The 19,713-nt window shown below is 38.4% G+C and overlaps 1 protein-coding gene and 1 long non-coding RNA gene across 2 annotated transcripts; one reads left to right on the top strand and one right to left on the bottom strand.

Moving 5' to 3' along the window:
• Nucleotides 1-338: 338 nt before the first annotated feature.
• Nucleotides 339-14,917, top strand: LOC125976206 (uncharacterized). Its single transcript, XR_007484195.1, has 3 exons — nt 339-441; nt 14,062-14,160; nt 14,339-14,917. It is a non-coding gene; the product is annotated as an uncharacterized lncRNA (long non-coding RNA).
• On the bottom strand, nt 9,219-18,564 carry vtg3 (vitellogenin 3, phosvitinless). The gene is made up of 28 exons (XM_049732203.1): nt 18,523-18,564; nt 18,394-18,414; nt 18,137-18,288; nt 17,018-17,269; nt 16,778-16,939; nt 16,526-16,674; nt 16,287-16,443; nt 16,044-16,201; nt 15,471-15,636; nt 15,259-15,384; nt 14,374-14,592; nt 13,970-14,187; nt 13,786-13,883; nt 13,586-13,710; nt 13,396-13,491; nt 13,202-13,315; nt 12,929-13,118; nt 12,745-12,832; nt 12,486-12,671; nt 11,412-11,553; nt 11,175-11,343; nt 10,685-10,794; nt 10,543-10,605; nt 10,178-10,384; nt 9,910-10,055; nt 9,663-9,801; nt 9,474-9,572; nt 9,219-9,384 (listed from the first exon to the last, which is right to left on the bottom strand). Exons 1-27 carry the CDS (start codon nt 18,560-18,562, stop codon nt 9,492-9,494), a joined length of 3,774 nt encoding a protein of 1,257 aa, XP_049588160.1. The 5' UTR covers nt 18,563-18,564; the 3' UTR covers nt 9,219-9,384; nt 9,474-9,491.
• Between the last annotated feature and the right edge of the window lie 1,149 nt (nt 18,565-19,713).

Genomic DNA, 19,713 nt, shown 5'->3' with positions numbered 1-19,713 from the left:
ACATATATTTTGAAGATATGTGCATATTCTTTTGTTCAGACAATAAAAAAAAAATTGTAGTTGTTACCTGTTGCGACGTCATCTGACGTGCTGCCAACGTGTCATTTATCCATTTCTCATTTTTCCCCTAGTAGGGTTTTTGGAGTTTTTCCTTGCACTCCCGGGGGTTTAAGATCAGGGATGATTGAGAAAAAATGAGAAAAAAAAAATGTGTACATGTGCAGCCCTTTGAGACTTTCTTGTGATTTTGGGCTATCCAAAAAAAAACTTGACTTGACCGGCTCGGTGGACCTGTCAAAGCGAAATAGGCGCGGCAATCAACAGGGATGAGGGTACGGCCTGATCGCACACCTGTGATTGCTTCGCCAAATAACAGCCAATTGATAAACGACGCGTCGGCAGCACGTCCGATGACGTCTCTGAGGAAGACTGCAGCAACAGGTAACAAGTACAATTTTTTTTTTATTGTCTGAATAAAATAATCTACACATATCATTTCGAAGACATGATGAATCTAATCAAAATGAATAGATTTTGAAGAGATGAGAATTTTGCATGGTTTAAAAAGAAGCGGTCAAATTATTATTTTTTCTTCAGCTTTGCTATCCCTTGAGATAGTGCAAAGGTGAAGACAACACAAGCTGCTCCTCACTTTAAATGTGCATCTTTTCAAAGCAACCAACGAGACCTAAATAGGATTCATCTTCTGGCTTAAGCTTTTTATCTTTTTACTGCCTCATGAATTAATATTTTTCAGATATTGCGAAGTCTGACTTTATCAAACAGCCTCTACAAATAGGTCATCTCTTCAAGAAAACACTTTTTAAATTCATGTGGAAGTACTTTTACACAAAGGAGTTTAATATTTTACCATTAGAGGGAAAATTAAATTAAACAAAATATTTTCAAAGCCCCAACACATGCATGCAATCTATCTAATCTATTCATAATTCCTCCTGTCTTACTTTTACCTCAGCAGCCACAAAGACAAGCTCATTAAAGAAAAAAACCTCAATACGGCACTTATTAGACGGACTGTATGAGACATGCTGCTCATTGAGGTTCCACAGCTTGAGGGCTAGCTTTTGAACTGTTTTATGCAGTGTTACATATGTGACAGAAACATATGTTTCAATAATAATTACATGTTCTGGGCATGGACATTTTACAGGATTGCATCTAATAAGCAATGTGCGTACAGATGAACCGAGTTCATTGGATCATATCAGCCATGTTCGTAGAATGCAAGGGGGCTTGCGCCTTGTGCACATATTTTGCTTGGAAATATACTAGCTAAATTTGCTCACTTATTTTTGCATTAATTACTTTAAATTTTAGGTGGTGTCAATATGGCCACAGTTTGAGAATCTGCTAGCACAGGTTGTAACATAGTGTGCACCTTTTATGCAAAATACATATGTGAACACATTAGTTTGACTAACAGGCCTAGACAATGAGGAAAGTAGTAATTGTCAGTCCTCAGACTCACCAAAATAGTGTGTGACATTTGGAACAGGACTTGTTTTCCTTTTAGTTTTCCTTTGGAAAATAATTGCAGTTCATCATTTCCTTGCTTTCCTGTACTTCTCTCTCTCAAAGTCAGACTGACGATATGTTCTAGCTCATTCGTGACCCGAATGAGGACACAGTTTGGAAAATAGATAAATGGTTTGGATCAAAATCACACTCTTTGAAGTAAATTCCTTAATTGGGTTGTGAAATGAATAAAACTGCTGTAGCTCATTCTTTACTGGATAGGTTCAATTTCATTATCGAGGCTATCAAACTTTAACAGCAGTTTGGTATACATTTAATGTGTATTAAGGGAGTAAAGTCAAAGCTCTTCTTCCCTCTCACTATTCCCAGCAGACTGTCCATAGACTCCTTTTAAAAAACTCCATCTGTTCAGTCTTTAGGCCCATAGAGACAATATCAGTAAGTGTAAAGCCTAAGTTTATTAAATATGTGGTTTTATTCGAACATCATGTACAAAAAACTAAGTAAATACTATGTGCAATGTCTTGATTCAAAAAAAAAATTCAGGAGGCTTTTGTTCATTTTCAGCTATGTGAAGGACATGTGGTTGAGTGTTTTGCATCAGTGTCTTTTATAAAAGGAAGGTTCATACTGACCAGGATATGTTCTTCAGAAAATGGATCGATCATGTATCTGCAAATCTCTCATTGTCAGACAGCAAAAATTTGTGATTTATCATCGTTGTGTTTTTACACTAAAATGTCGGTGTATGCGTGTTAACTAATTAGTGCGGCCTGTTTTTTTAGGGGTGGGTCGTTCCAAGGCTATTCAATCTGTCTGGAAACAACGAACAACTCATTGCTGTAAAAGTGTAAAGTTTAATATGGTTGCCATGCCAAGTTATGACATGAATCAAGAATAGTGTGTTATCATTACAAATCTGTGTCACACTATGTGTGAGGCGCTGCAATAGCGTTGCTTTGCTGCGACTTTAATCATTCTGCGTCACAGGGAGACATGACGGCAGATCTGCAGAAAAACATGTCAAAACCCACCGGGCTGGTGTCTAAAAATGTTTGCTAGGTGCAAAATAGAAGTGCTCTCAATTAGAAATTTGTTGACATGCTAATTTAGGATGACGTTTCTCATTAACAGTGTATCCAATGATGCTGACGCATTGTCACAACAAATGAAAAGTGCTTTGAAGCACGGACGCTCTATTAAAACACAGGAAGCGTGCATACAAGACAATACAATTATTTAATTCCAATTCAAAAGGATGAAGCAATTTACTGATATATCATTCTTGTCACCTTTGTCAAATCAAGTCGAAGCCGACTGACTGGGAAGCTGGTGGCTTTACTATGCACTGTGGTAAAAAAAAAAAAAAATCTACTTCCTTTGCCTGAGCCTTTATATGCTGTAAGAGATACCAGTTCTTCTTCCTCGTGAGAGCAGAGTAGCACTCCACTCCTTTTGAGGTGGCAAGACTGCTGAGATAAGACACCGGCTTTCCACGAAGCTCCATCAGGAAGGCGGGGTTGGTTGCCTAGCAACGAGCAGCAGGGTAGCTCAAACTGTCACTTAAGCCAAGAGAGTTTCCCTAACTCTATGTGGCAGCAAAGTTGGTGGCAAAGAATTTGCTCGAGCCAAACTGCCCGTTAGATGTCCAGGAACGTATTGAGCAAGTCTTAATTGGATTCAATAAAAATCGTTGACACTTTGGGTAGCACTTTAAATAATGGGTGGCATGTCTGCTCTACAGTTCTGGGGTTTAGAGTTAAAATCTCACCTTAGGTCTTCCTGTTTGGATGTTGCATCTATTCCCCATGGGTTTCTTTCAGCTTCTGTATTAGGCAAACAAGACAAAACCTTCATTCCACTAAAGTGTCATTTGTCCTCTTCCCGACAGCCTTTTCTTTTCCGTCCGTCTCGTACATATATGCCAGAAAAATGATCAAACTATCACACATTGAGCCTTTATTTGGGATGGGAGCTGAAATGAGCAAAAATACACAACAAGCATTGCCCACAGTGACATTCAGAATGATTGTGTTTCTGTTGGCGTCAGCAGGCAATATGAGAGAAGTCTCGTGAATGTACTGCTTCAGCCGTGGATAAACTTAAAATGCCTGTATAGAGGAGTCAGCAAAAAGATTGAAAATACAGTGCCTGGCAAACCAAAATGCATCCCATCCAACAATTCGTAGTATTTAGTTGAACATGCATCATACAAGTTGTATGTCACAAATTTATGTCACGTCTCTCGAGAGACCTGCCATAGATTCCAATCAAGTCATGTTATTAAAATTGCTTCTGATAGGTAAAAACCCAAGAAGCGGTGGTTGTAGTACCGTATTTTCCACACTATGAGGCGCAATGAATGGCCCATTTTAAAACTTTGTCCATATATAAGGCGCACCGGATTATAAGGTGCACCTTCAATGAATGGCCCATTTTAAAACTTTGTCCATATATAAGGCGCGCCGGATTATAAGGCGCATAGAATAAATAACTTAACGTTGCTGAAACGTTGATGCAATCACAGTATAGTAACACTCAAACAGTGAAAACAATAACAATATAGCAATAATTCAACGTTGCTCAAACGTTAATATCACACAACACACAAAATAAACATGTAAAGCTTATTTTAATAAATTAGTCCTCATCCACGAATACATATTGGTCCATATATAAGTCGCAATGTCGGCTTTTGAGGAAATTGGAGGTTCTTAGGTGTGCCTTATAGTACGGAAAATACGGTACATGATTGTCGTAACATAGGCACATAATATTTGATGTCGTTTTTGCAAAATTGGTTAACTTCACAGAATTATATACCCAACAGCAAAAATGTCAGATTCAAACAGACATCTTTGGGAGGCATCTATTGCTTTTATTTCCCAATTTGCCATAAACACTGCTAGGACATGCGTACGTTAACATGTTTTTTAGGGGCAGTCCTGTATGCGGTGTGAATCTCACTGCCATGTGGTTTATTTGCCACATTACTTACAAAGTGCAAATTCTCCATCAGACCTACAAGCCACCAGTCATGCAGCTAATCTCTAATTACCTGCCACCTGCTTACCACTATTTGATATGTGTGTGTGTGTACGTGTGTGTGTGTGTGTGTGTGTGTGTGTGTATGTGTGTGTATGTGTGTGTGTGTGCGTGCGTGTGTGTGTTTTGTCAAACTGCATATTTTTTCACTGATTACTCTGATGCTCTGTTAAAGTCAAGACATAAAGCTCAGTCAGACCACACCCTACAATGTATTTAAAACAAAATAGCTTTTGTGTTGTGTTGAAGTGTCCTTGATTTTTGTTGCTGTGTGTGTGCTTGGGAGTCGTGCTAAGTTGAGTGTGTGTCCAAAACATTAGTAGCCTTTCTTTAGAGCATGCAATCTTGATAAACGATGTGGTTGCCATGGCGACTGAATTTCACAAGCTGGGAGGTTCAGATGCCCTCTTTTGAGGGTGATGCTGAGACTTTAAGACTACACTTCAAAAATTGATATATCCTTGGCCAGTAACACTTTGCTGTCTTTTCAAAAAGGTCTTTGATTTGACAAGTGAAGTTTGCTCTCTTGTTTATTTTATTCTTAATCTTTCAGTGAAAAATTATTACTAAACCAAGAAATATGGACAGTTTGCTCGTGTTTCAGCTCTGTAAAACTGAAAAGCATGTTGAATTGTTTTCAGTCCAGGCGACAGAAATATAATCATTATGAGGTGGTTATATAACATTAAAAAAAACGGTACCCTGACATATGCTGAGCACATTGTGTGGGGTTTGACATCATCATCAGTCAGCGTCATGAGACTCATTTTGTTGTGGGGTAGGTGAATTTCCGGGTCAAGTGTAACAGAAGCATTCCAATGATCCGAGCAAGACCACATCCATTTTTCACAAGCTGTATAAATAACTAAGATCCTTCACTATAAGTCTTACGTCACTGCTAGGATTAACAGTGCCCCCTCATGGACTAAAGACCACATACATCCTTTGGGTAATTCCAATTGAGCGCAAGTGATATAGATTGACTCAGTGCAGTGAGTTTATTTTGAGAAGAATGTGTGGCTAGCATGCAAACATATTTTACAGCAGAGTCTTAAAAAATAGTTTTTTCATCAATGTGTTAAATGCAGAATATATTTCAATAATAAACATAGTAATTCCTCACGGATGGATGGATGGATGGATGGATGGATGGATGGATGGATGGATGGATGGAGTTGATACAGTGATTATGGTGCAAAATGCGCGAGTTCATTTCCCACACTGTGACGATCGATGTGAATATTGAGTATAAGAGAGTGTGTGCTCCGTGTGATTGTCACCTGGGTTATGCACAAAGTAATTCCCATTGACCCCTTAAAGGGCTCACTAAACCCTTGGATGGGATGATTGGGAATTTCATCAATTTACCTTGAAAATCACCCATTAATTCATTGGTTAATTTTTAGGATGTGGATAATAAAAAAGCACACTGTTGTACTATAAACATGAAGCACAGGTGAGCGATACCAACCATATTTTACCTGCTTGTCAATGTTGAGTAAAATAAGCATATTTTCACAGGTTTCCATGGTGTGATATTGGGTCAATTTTGACAGCTGCAGGCATGATATCATATTTTAAGCTCCTCTGAGCTGTTGACAATCATCTCCACTTTTCCCTTGAAATGCAACCGATGCTTTTTCACATCAACTCACGCAATCATGTGAGCTCATGATGTTTTTCATGTCACAACACTGTATGGATCATTTACTGCTGCTCTCATCTGCCAAGTGTTGTTTTTCATTTTACATTTTGTGTCCCCTCTTTCACATGGTAGAGAGTTGCACGAGGACCAAAACATGCGTTTATTTTCCCCCACAGTGTGTCAATATATGCAGCACAGGCCTCTCTGTGAACTTCACAGTGCTTCCAGGCATATTTCCATATCTGGTAAATACTGTCCTCTAGTGCCCAACACAAACATTTTATTTTGTAGCCAATAAAATAATAGCAATAAAATGCCCTTTCAGATTTTATGATGACTATCGGCAAAAATCGGGCAGGTTTTTCATGAGTTTTTGAACAGCATCATGTAGAGGTGACAATTTTAACATGCCCCCTGCACTTGTTTATAATTATTAGAAATGACTGAATGACCTGTCCCTGCAAGTTGATTTGAGTTCCCAGTTCTGGATGCATGTCCTCCATTTTTACAAACTAAAATTAGAATGTTCACTATGTTGTCAACAACATTAATTTCAAGGCACAGTTCCACCATTTCATTTTGTAATACCATTCCCTTTCTTCACTGTTTCTAGTAAAAAAACATGTTGCGCAATTTGACATTGAGACAGGTACACTACACAATAAGAACAAAAATGTGTGGTGTCTCAGATTTTAAAAATGTCTTAACATATTAAAAATAAAACTATACCCGAACTGAACTGAACAGTGCTGACTAAAACCAAATGAACAATATTACTGTTTGCTTTAGTTATCTTGAGAAAGCAATAAAACCTGGATTCGGTCCAGCTGCTGAACGTGCTGAACGATTGAGTCATGAGGATGCCAAATAGCAAAATGCCATGCTGTTGCAACTACAGGTAATGAGTAGATGAAAACATTGATTTACTAATCATGTCTTCTGTATATGGACGTTTGCATGTCGTCTGATTCTTTTCACGTGAAGATAATTTGCTTGCCCCAAAAGCACATTCAATTTCTTTGCTAATGTATTGTAGCCGAGCATATACTGTTGCCCGTAGTAGAGTATATATGTACATATAGGGCCCAATATACATAGGCCCATATGTATATGTACCGTATTTTCCACACTATAAGGCGCACCGGATTATAAGGCGCACCTTCAATGAATGGCCCATTTGAAAACGTTGTCCATATATAAGGCGCACTGGATTATAAGGCGCACCTTCAATGCATGGCCCATTTTAAAACTTTGTCCATATATAAATCCATATATTTGGACCCGCCTGCTGTAGTGGCTCAATATTGGTCCATATATAAGGCGCTCCTGATTATAAGGCGCACTGTCGGCGTTTGAGAAAATTGGAGGTTTTTAGGTGCGCCTTATAGTGCGGAAAATACGGTACATATAGATGTACATACATATATATATATATATATGTACTGTACGTATATGGGCAGCTAATCCGATACATCACATATTACCATCCACATTAGGAAGAGTCTTGAGGGCATCCGAGTCCATGCATTTTTATCTCTTTACGCTGCCATTACATAGAATAAATTTGGTAATTTGGGAGCACAAAGAAAACCATTTGTTATTGTAACACCATGAAGTGAAAATCTAGCCTTAATGACCTCATTGCACAAACACACATCAGTACGACTACAGTATATCTGCAGCCATTGTTGTCAGCTCCCCTCTGATGGCTCTATAGGCTGCCTAATGAGGCTCATCACCATCTCTCCACAGCAAGCAAAGGAGCTAGGAAGTGTTGATCGCTCATTGTCCAAATGACCTGATCGGTCATTCATGGTCATGTATTTTTTTTTTTTTTTTACGAGTTGAGCCCACTTAACTTAATGATATTTGAGCGCAAGGTCAGTGTGGAGACAGCACGAGGACACGCGGATCGTGATTTTTGACATAATACATTTGAATTCAAACAGTCGAGTGTCTCTTGACAGCACAAGGCATATTAGAGATTTAAATGAAACGTAATGACACCATTATAATTGTACTCATCTTGCAATGTCGACTCTCTACGGTCGAACACCATCTGGCTAAATCAGTGCAGGCAAAAGATGCGGTGCCATACGTATTAAGGAAAGCCAGTCCTTGTTTAATATGAGCCACTAATTATCACCGGCAATGACATAGTATTTGTTGTCATGGCTAGTTAAATTGTAGCCCTCTTATTATTGTACAAAAAGACTGTGAATTCTGCAGAATTGTATGATACACACTTGGAACTGCAATTTCAATTATGCAAGGCGTTCAATGTATCGGTCATTTCATATGTTCTGAGGAAAGCTCTTAACGGTGCGATAAATGTTTCATTGCCATTTTTTTCTTATCTGTGCTGAATTTTAAGATACAGATGTAACTTTCACAGTAAAATAATTTTTTGTCAAATTTCCAATGACAAAACTCAAATTATAAATATAATTTGTATTTATATAAGGAATTATTAAAGTGTTAATACATAGTTAAATTCAGTCGAATAGCACAATACAGTACAATTAAATGAAAAAGAAATGGTCCTGTCATAAAATGTTACGTTAGTTTACATTCCTTCTTTCTTTTTTTCAATTTGTATATACTACCAGTGAATGTTTTTTTTTTTTGGGGGGGGGAAATGGTTATAAAATATGCAATTAGTTGTTTTCCCACAAGGCACAACGCCAAACATTATCCACAAGGACGGTGACATTGTATTGTGGTGTCTGCAAACAGTACCACTGGGTTATCAAACAGAGCAGGTCACCCAGACCTTGTGAATATCTATATCTTTCAGTAAATGGAGGTTATCATCTTATTCATCTATTTCCAATCATTTAAAGCACTAGGAGGTCAATTAACACTTCACCTCTTATATTTATGTATACTAAAAAGAAACCATGGAAATTACTGTTTTTTTTTACATCAGTACTGAGGTGGGTTTATTTTTACCATATATATTGGACAAGCAATCTGAATGAACATGATGGTTGCAGCATATTTGAATTATGTGAGGATGAGCATCAGAGACTTTGAGACACATAACAGGAACTTTACTCTAGAAATGGTTGTTCAAACATTGACATGGTCTTAAGGATTGCTGACACATCATTTATCATGCTGCCTTTTATCACTATGGTGAAAAATTTGGGAGTTGTGTCTTCCGCTTCCATTTGGAATGTTCCTTGTCTCGCTCCCTGCAGGGATATAGAAAAAGGGCACACTTTTAAAACCTCTGCTCCTCTGTTCTTGAAACAGCAAATACTTAATTGTTGTAAGTTCTCACTTGATTTCACCCATGCCTCTACATTGTTGTGTTGTATTGGAGTTCCTGAAGACTGCCACGTGGCAGAGGAACTGGGATAGACTGTCGGTAGACTGTATACTAATGAAAAAACAAAGGAAATGACAAATCTGTGTGAATATGTCAGTTTAACACGAGGTAAGAATGTTAAAGGTTTGCTGAAGTATGCACCTCTGGGAACCGAAGCCTCACGTCAATGCTGTCTGATGAGGAAGCAACAACTGAGGCAGAAAGTTCTTGCCTCGGATTATTTTCGAACTGCTGGTTGAAGCCAAGAAGGAAAGCCATGCCTGGGATATAGGTCTTAATCCTAAGAAAGGTAAAGAGCTATTTTACTAACCAGTTAGTTTGATAAATGTAATTTAAGAGAAACAACATTTAGTGAGTGAAGAGTCTTATTATTCGCTTGTCTTCTCACCCAGTGAAGAACTCTGACATGGTTGCTGGAATTCTGGTCCAGTGGACTTTGGCCCTTAGCGTTGGTTTGGAACAAGGCAGACGTGAAGTGTTGGCACTCAAAAACATTTCAAAGGACTGACATTCAGCTCCCCATCTAAGGCTTGCCTGCAACAAACACAAGTCATCAGACAAGTTTGACACATGACATTTAACTGTACCGACACAAGACACATTACACTTAAAAGGATCAGCGACATAGAAAATGGATGTGTGTGTTTGAGGTCTACCTTTGCTTTTGTACGGCCATCCAGCACAGTATCGATACACATTTTCCAGTTGGTATTGTGTCCCACCTGGGACACAATGACTTGGGTGTTCCTTAGGTTGGTCATTGATGTGTAGTACACAGCTGTTTCATAACCTTCAGGTTTTTGGTTCCCGCTCATTGCAAGAGCTTTGACATTGAAAATTGCTTCAGGTGTGGAGTTGAAGACCTGGTGAAGCAAAAACAAGAATGTTGGGATTGATCAAGTAAGGAATGATGGAGATATCATGGATAATGATCCAAGACAAACTTTATAAAATTCACGATGTCAGGCGAGATCATAATTTGGCAGCTCACAGGGGATTGTGTGCTTTCCATTTCCATTACCTTGCCAGGAGAGCTCAGATTAAGTTCTGCTTCGACTGACTCTGAGGACCCTCCTGAGGTGGTCTGTAAACAAATAGCATAATCATTTTAATGACTGAAATATAAAATGTAGCATAATAAATTTGTCAGCTTAGCTTGAGACCTTTGAGATCTTCCTTAGACTCTCAAGGAGTTCTTGGGTATTGCTAGGGTGTTGGATCGGATCAGCATTGACCTCAAATCGGATCTTCTCAACAGGTTTGTTTGTCTGGACTTGGAAAGAAAGATAATACTCTGTTAGTGACTTTGGGCGATAGCCTTTAACATACCGTATTTTCTGCACTATAAGGCGCACCTAAAAACCTCCAATTTTCTCAAAAGCCGACAGTGCGCCTTATAATCAGGTGTGCCTTTATATATGGACCAATATTGAGCCACTACATCAGGCGTGTCCAAAGTCCGGCCCATGGGCCAAATATATATATCTCATGTATGGACAAAGTTTTAAAATGGGCCATTCATTGAAGGTGCGCCTTATAGTCCGGTGCACCTTATATATGGACAAAGTTTTAAAATGGGCCATTCATTGAAGGTGCGCCTTATAGTGCGGAAAATACGGTACCTATTTCATGTTTCTGAGTCGTGGAACATACCTGGGACTGCTTTGAGTGCCACATTGGTATATCCCAACAGGTAGTACAATGGATACTCATCGTGGTAATATGCTCGTCTCAACTCAGATTCAACGCACAAAATTGATCCATAAATATTATTCTGTGTGCACCATTTGTCTCTTGGATGCCAGTTGTTGGGTTTGTGCAGCTGTTTGAGTAGAAAAACATTGAACTTTTATAGTTTGTAATTCATTCTTACTATGAAGTTGATTATACCTCTCCTTCGTTTTCAAGCTTCGCAACTGATGGATCCTTTCTGACAAGTTTGTCATTTGAGTCAATAGCTTTGGGCATCATGGGGGTTCTTTTGGGCAAAGCTGGCGTTTCGATGTTCCTGGAGACTACGTATACATCAGAGCTATTGGTCAGGAAAAGAAAAAAACAAGATCAATGTTCATTTTTGTGTATGTTGTTTTTTCCATACCCTGACACAGCAAATCACTTATTGCCCTGTTAGCTGGAAACTGCCTCGAGACTGTAAATCAAATGATGCATAAAACAGTAATGCCAAGTCAAGTCATTATGGTTGCCACACTGACCCAGGTAACATTGACGGCAGTTATAAGTCTTCGTATTCAGCAAGATTGTCAAAAAAAAAGCTCTTCATTTAATATCAATTTTGGCATATAAACACACCATACTTACATTTCTAAAAAAATATTTTAAACTGAACCACTCAAAGGTTTGAAAGAAAATAAAACAGGCTTGATTGAGCCAAATCATTTCACCAGCAGCTGTGGCACAGTGCTAGCGCCAACCCAACCCATTTACACACACCTTGGCCTGTTGAATGGCCACCAAACAAACAATTAATCAGTGAGGGACCACGAATTCCCGCATGCAGGATATTTAGCTAATTAGATTGTTGATGCCACTTTGGACCAGTTAGATGTTGTTGTGGTCATTACTCCCCATAGCCCCTGTGAAAAATAGTCTGACTGTCGACCGTTGGAGCAAAATATATTTGTGAATCTCTACGGTGTAATGAAACCTGTTCAAGGGTTTGTTTCTTTTTTTACAGAGTTGTTCCATAGGCAGGTCAGTACAAGGCTGAAGAAAGGAAGCGCCAAACATTCAAGGAAATCAAAATGCTTCACCTCTTGTGAGGATTTTTGAGGATGTAGTTGTAAACACATATGATGTACAGAGTGTATGAATAAAAGATAATGATTTCACAAAGCATCGCTTATTCAGAATAAATGATCAGTAAGTGTACAGAAATATTTTTTTTCTACTTTTACATTTTCGACGACCCCCCCCCCCCCCCCCCCCCCCCCCCCCAAATCATACCTGACTGAGATGAGTTCAACATCCTTTTTGCTCAAAGGGATGTCAAGTTCAAATTTTCTTTCTCTGATGTTAATCTTGGCAGATAACTTCCATGGAATGGAATATGGTATTTTGCTCTTAAACTCAACCCCACTGTGGAAAAGCTCTGTGTTGATACCATAGGACAGCCAAATATCCTTTGTGCAACTGTTAAAAAGAAAGTTTAATTCAAGAGATGAAATGATATAAACTTTTTTCGTACATTGTTTGACATATTTACCCAATGAAGCCATCCGTCTCCAGTGATATTTCTGAGGTCAAGAGTTGGCCGAGGTGATCAGTCAATGGTGGATTCATTGCAGCTTTTGCTAAAAACAACAAAAAGAATGTCAACAATATTTGACACTCAAAAAGTAGTTTTAAATATACGTAATCCAGAGGTTTTTATTAAATAGGGATGTTACCATTCACAGTGATGCCATTAAGAGTCTGATAATATTTGCTGATCTCCACTGGAAGGCCGAGAGTGGTAGCTTGGAAGTAGCGAGTCTCAAAGATTAAGAAGGCCTTTGTTCGATGCCATGAAATTCCTTTCTGTAAATTCTCAATGGCTGTCCACACGGCGCTGTTTTTGCCTGCAGAAGGATTCACAGCCTGCATGTGAAAGTTAAATAGTCAGTACACACTACAGTGGGATTATATTTGCTCTGTGTATATTTGGTGTTTTATGCTCTCACATTCATGATATTGTGAATATGCTCCTTGTTGATATCTGCAAAAAACCACTCTTGTCCAGAAGCACGAGAATAGAAATGAAGAAGGGGTTTGTCACTGGTTTCCAAGTTTTGAAGCTGAAACATTACACGATAACAATTTTCAGGGATACAATTTTTACTAAAACTTAAATTAAGAGTTGAAATAATGTCCCAACCTGCCGATAAATGATCTGCAAGTCACTAAGGTCTCCTTTGAGTTGAGGGATGATGGGGGCAAACATTTGCTTTATTCCATCAGAACGTACTCCCATCTTGAAAAGAGAAACACCTCCGTGTATCATTTCATTTCATTTTGGACGACATTTGCATCACATCAATATTTAAATACATTTCAATATACTGTACCTCCAAAAGCTGAATAATTCTACCAATGAAATACAATTTTCCTTTCATCATGATTTCAGTTGGGATGTTTTCTGTTGCATTTCTTAGCATGAAGAACTCCCCAGCTGTGCCGAGAAGTAAATCATCTGCATTGGGAAAGTATAGAGTCATATAGGCTCTTTAAAGAGAATGCCAAACAATATTGCTGTATGTGAATATACCATTAAACCAGTCCAAGCGAAATGCCTTGCTGAAGCGATGGGTGATGCGGCCAAATTTTGGAGCCAGGATTTTCACTGCTACATTACAGGCAGTAGACCTTATGCAGACAGCAAAAAAAAAAAAAAAAAAAGATGAGTGGTATTGCTAACTTATGCCCTTGATTATTTTGATCAGTATACACACAGGAATGGGTTGTCAGGAGTTCTGGATCTGGCCATGCTTCTCAAATAGGAGTACGTAAAACTAATAACATGAAGGTTTTTCTCCTCTTGCAGATGTGCAGTCACAGTAGACACCAGGGCCATTGATGGCTTTGTGTCAAATAAGATCATCAAGGCTAACATGCGCAACTCAGCGCAAAGGTCCTTTTGCAGGTAAAGACTCATTGTGATTTGCTGGACCTGAAAAGTAGAATATTTTCATCATAATGAGCTTTCAGAGTCAGGGTACAGCCAAAACGTACGTTTTTCACAATTCCATGCAAACCTTATTTGCCATAAATTCAACACGGTATTTATACTTGAGTAGATTAATATCCTTCTACCATTTTAGAACCTTCACACGTCATCCATGTCTTGTGTTCTTACACTGTGTGGGTCTCGTGAAGCGATGAGTCTCAAGGCCTGTACAGCAGCACTCAGCACACGAGGAGGGAGATCAACTGGGTTAGCAGAAACTCCAGGGAGGAACCGCATGATGGTTTTAGTGCTGCCTGGATGACCCGCGTTGCCCAGAGCTTTCAGAGCCAAAACCATGTCTTTCTCATTGTTATTCTTCATACTGTCCAGAGCGAAGTCCAGCAGTGGCTAGGGAAGGGAATAAAATCTTTGTCATGGTCAGTATAAGTTTTACATCTTCGGTAGAACCTTTGCAGCCACTCAGTAAAGCGTTTTCAGCTAATTGAATCTGAGCCTGCGCCACAAGTTGCAAATTGCCAAAATTTCCTTTCACCAATAAAAGCGTTTCACATGATCCGGTATGTTAGTGTTAAGATAGCTAACGTTTGTTATTATATGCTTTTGTTGAAATATTCTGGTGTTTAAATATGCAATGATTATTTCTCTTTTGTTGTATCGGTCAGTAGTACAAGAAACTTGAACTTCCTGTGACAAATAAACAGCTTGAAACAAGCATACTTGGTCCATGTGAGAGTATTAGAGTGGTACATAATTTTCTCCCATTTCTTGATAGCAAAATAATGAGAACAGGTGGAAAGCAATATTTTAAAATTGTGTTTTAATAATAAATGTGTTTGAAGTTGTAGGAGGCATAAAAATATATTAAAACTTTTTTTTAGGGCTTGTGTGTCTGAAATGTATCCCCTGTGATAAATGGAAGTTCATCATACACTTAAGATTGGAAAAACGTTTTTAAGGGGAAAAAAAAGTGAACCCAACTGATATAAACTAGATGACAATTGATATCTGAAATTCTACTGCAATGCAAAAGTGCATGTGTGATGGTTTTGTTACCTGAACAGCAGATACTGGGCAAGGTGTGTAGTAGGCGCAGTGCTTGTACACCAGGGAGCCATAAGAAAGGGCCACAGTGTGCCATACAAAGATGTTGGATTTACTGTAGGGCATGTTCAGGAAGCTCTGAGAAGAAAAGACGCCAACATTATCTTCGAAAAAAACGGTTGTCTTTGTTCAAATAGCCTTGTGCTACTTTTATCCATCCTCACTTTAGCCATCTCAACCAGTTCAGGAGTAGCGTCAAGATGATCGAAGGCCAGCAAGAGCGTTTGAACGGCCTCGGAAACGGTTATGTCTCGTTCTTGGAACCTCCTTTGTAGGAACTTAAGGATTCTGGCATCGTTGACTTCTACAATCGTGTCCAAAAACCACCGTCTAATGAGGGCAAAGCCAGAGGAAATTGATTACGTATTTCTAATCTATCACGTTTAAGATTATCCTTAAAAGTAATTAAATTAAATCATGCCGGAGAGATAAAGGTCAGGGGTTGCTTTTAATAAATTATTAAGTGTCAATGGTTTCCTTCGTTTTAACGGAGAGCTGATTTTTGCATTAACCTTTCTTTAATCAGAACTGACACGATAATGCATTTTTAATCAGATGAAGTGTCAGACTGAAGACATGAATGAGGATTAACTATTCAGTCATTACTCATTCTACTGAAGTGGATCTGATTTGGATATAATGTGCACCATGCAATCACCCCGTTCCCATTTGGATTTAGCAAAAATAACTAACAGGTTCTGTAAGTTTCTTTCTCACTTAATGACGCTCAGATTGACCTGTACTCATCATGGGCAGCAAACTGCTTCCACATAGCTTCTAATCCTTCATAAGGCACCAATCGTAGGAGTTGATACAACTTCATCACATCCTCAGTTGTTGCACTCTCGATTTGGTACTTATTGACTTCAGCTAAATGTTTGATCAACTCAACAGCCTGCAGAAAGAAGAAATGTTTGAGTCCCTCAATATCTTATGTCACATTTGATATGAATGGAAAAATACCAAGAAACAATCGTTACCTTTGACGATGCATCATCCGACTTTTGCATGAGGATAGGAAGGTGTGCACCTGCTTTGACAAACTTGTAAATAATATTGCCTCTGTTTTCCATTGGCCCATGTTTGCCGGTAACAGCAGACGGCTTATCTCTCACATCCAGCAGCACTAATTCTTTCCTGCAGGATGGACATTTTGAACTTGTTAGCATTGCATGCAAGGTTAGCTGTGAGCAGAATGTAAGATTTAGTCATGTTTTACGTTGCTTTCATCTTGAAGCTTCCGCCCTTCACATTGAAAGGACTGAAGTGTTGCTGCTCCAAACCATGAGCCCTGGAAATCAAGCCTCCTTCAGTAGTTGGTTTAATGGTGTAAACGTATCGCATGGTTGAAATAAGAGAATCTCCTCTCTGGAATGGAGGACACATTACATCATGAGGTTTTATAGGTAGGTAACAAACCTTTCTGTACAATTTACGATGAAATCTTTTCACATATGTCACCCGAACAGACCTTTTTGGAAATATCGTCAAGCACAGCGGTTGCCATTCCACTGTAGCGTTCTGCCTTCTCCCTACAGTTCGTGACATCCACAACCTGAGTGATGGTCATGTCCCTTGTTTCCTTGTTTTCTTCAACGGCATAGTTACTCTTACACATGCCATGAATGCCAGCCTTCAAATAAAATCACATTTTTAGAAACGCTAATGAGGCTAATGGACTTTGAATACAGAAGAGAACGTGTGATCTCACCTCCTCGAGTTCATAGAACGTCTGTGTGGTCTTGACAGTCACGTGGAAGAAGCTGAGTATGCCTCTAACGATGTTGACAACAGTGTCGGATACTTCAGCTGAGGCGTGGATGTTGCCCACATGCCCACTGGCAAAGTCAAACATAAAAGGTTTGACAAGCTGGGCCGCAATTCGCTGAGTGAGTTTAGCGGAAGCAATGAAGCTGTCCTTCCCTGGGAAGCCATTAAACTCCTCAAAGGCTAAATCTGCAATCTTTAAACAAAAAGTGGACATTAATCACATAAGACTAGTGACATCTAAACATACTAAAAATATTCTTAAAATATGACAGATGATAAAACAATTAAGAGCTGTGTCCTTGGTGTACGTAGAGCAGGTTATGTTTGTAATATTTAGGGTCACCTTTTATTCAGTCAGGCTAAAACGTTATTTAGATGGATGGATGTCCGTGGACTGCAGTCAATAGACAGAATTACAAAACAACCGATCCATAACAGTGGGGTACCAAACACCAAAGGCCACAAAAATATAGCAATTTGTCATTCGGGCTGATGTGCTTTTGTAGCAGCAATGCACTAAACATAACATAACCTTCTTCATGGTTCTTTATAAAGAATGAAAAGGATTCCTGTACATAGCAGACATATATTAAATCAATAATGTATAAATAGTAGGTAATAGATGGATAAAAATGGAGCGTGCAACTTGGCTCCAACCAACAGAGGTGCAGTTGGAACTTAAAGAGCCAGAGTGAAGTGGATCTCTTTCAGGCCAATCCCGATATTTGACAGAAAAAAAATCGGGTAATTAAGCGGCCAATTAATTAGAAAGAAAGAAAGTCCAAAACAGTTTCTTTCTCTTGCCCAGTAACCCTAATGAGTACAAGCACTAGAATAAATAGATGAAGTGCAACGAGTGACAATTCTGTATTAGATATGAAATTTAAGTAATCAAAAAGAGCACAGAGCAACAAAAAGTTGAACCACTTTTTCAATATAGTGGGCACATTTGAATATGTAATTGCATTGTCACTGATGCTTTCAAATGTTTTTGAAGTTATGCAACCACATAACTTCACAACTTTGTGTTATATTTCCTATATTTCACGTTTCTGCTTACCTGAAGGCTGAAGCTCTGCGCAGACGCGCCGACAATCTTAATCTTGCATGTTAGTTTGGCCCCAGACTCAGCCATGTTTGGCATGCCCAGTCCAAAATTGACCAGTCCCTCATATTTATATTCATAGGATTTCTTGGGGTTTAGGCTGAAATCTGGAAACCGTTTTTAAAAGCATTAAGTGAAAATATTTCATTTTAAACACAATACTAGAAAAAAAGGAGTTTAGTCCTGTGGAATACGTATGCTGCAATACTCACCATAGCGGACACTTTCACATGCTAAAAAATATATAATAAGACAGCATTAGGGGGACCTGATTGGGAAGCATTCTGTAAAAATATTTCTTCAAAAGTACGTAATTATTATTTTTTATTCAAATCACTTACCGGCCAGGGCCACAAGGCAGCAGAGGATGAACCCTCTCATGGTCAATGTGGGTGCAAGCAAACATTTCACATCACCCCTTTAAATAGCTGAGTGTGTTTGATTAGGCAACCTGGTTGTGTTGACCTGTGCGGGCAGGTCACATTCGGGTTTTTTAGCCAGTCAACATCAATGTAAAGTCAACACTGACTTGGCGGCAACACGTTGACATTGTCACAATGACATGACAAAGACAGGTAATCATCAACAGCTGCAGGTAGAAGATAAATAAAGGCAAAAACACAAAGTAACCATCATACATATACATCATTTAGTATGTATATTATTGTTGTAATTTACAGTAGTGTAAAACTGCACTTCACATTACTGACAGACGTTTGTTTGCACATGCCATATGTCTTATTATAGGCTGAGCAGTACCTTTTGGTGTAGAAATCAAATAATATTGCAAATTTATATTTTGGCAACCAGTCCAATCACGACCCTGGTGGAAATAAGTTATAAAGCCAACAGATAGATGGAAAAGGTGGTATAGTCATACTGGGATAGTGTTAGTCGTACACCTAGGTGAATAATTTCAAAAAGAAAAAGTGTAGAACTTTAGATGCAGTCAATAAAGGTTTGAGCTTGGTTTCCACTTTTTATTCTATACTATACTTTAAATACTATAAGTTATTCATAAGAAAAGTTGTGTATGTTAAATGGTAAGTGTATCTTATTTTAAATTTTATGACCAATACACTGATATGCAAAAACACCTTTAGAAATAATGTTGATGATGAGGACAAAGGCTTATCTGTGCAAGATAATAAATGAATCCCACATATTACATTGCTTGTAACTGAATGGTTAATGTAATTGAGTATAACTAAATGTGTAAGGCTTGGTGAGTGCTGCTATCTAGTGGCTCAATGTGGGTACGACGATTTTCATATTTAATAGGACTACTGTAAATGGTCATTTGCTATAACCATTATGGTAAGAAATTAATGACATATTTACTGTAGTGTAATTTATTGATATAGTTTAGAGCCCCACAAAGCATTTTAAAATACAAAAATACAATTTATTCATTTTAATGAAAAAGCATTTTAATAGAAAATATTTTAATGGAAAATAATTATATGACGTGGGAAATGGAACATTATTGAACACTTTGTTAATTATAATTTGACATCATTCATCAAATTATA

The sequence above is a fragment of the Syngnathus scovelli genome, chromosome 10 (assembly GCF_024217435.2).
Source record: "Syngnathus scovelli strain Florida chromosome 10, RoL_Ssco_1.2, whole genome shotgun sequence".
NCBI classification, from domain to species: Eukaryota; Metazoa; Chordata; class Actinopteri; order Syngnathiformes; family Syngnathidae; genus Syngnathus; species Syngnathus scovelli.
This window is presented reverse-complemented; position numbering and strand designations above follow the sequence as displayed.

Coding starts and splice junctions, on each gene's coding strand:
- vtg3 (XM_049732203.1), bottom strand. CDS start 18,562: ATGAGAGGGTTCATCCTCTGCTGCCTTGTGGCCCTGGCCG. Junction 18,289..18,393: donor ATGTGAAAGTGTCCGCTATG/GTGAGTATTGCA, acceptor AACGGTTTCCAG/ATTTCAGCCTAAACCCCAAG. Junction 13,316..13,395: donor TGCAGATCATTTATCGGCAG/GTTGGGACATTA, acceptor GTAATGTTTCAG/CTTCAAAACTTGGAAACCAG.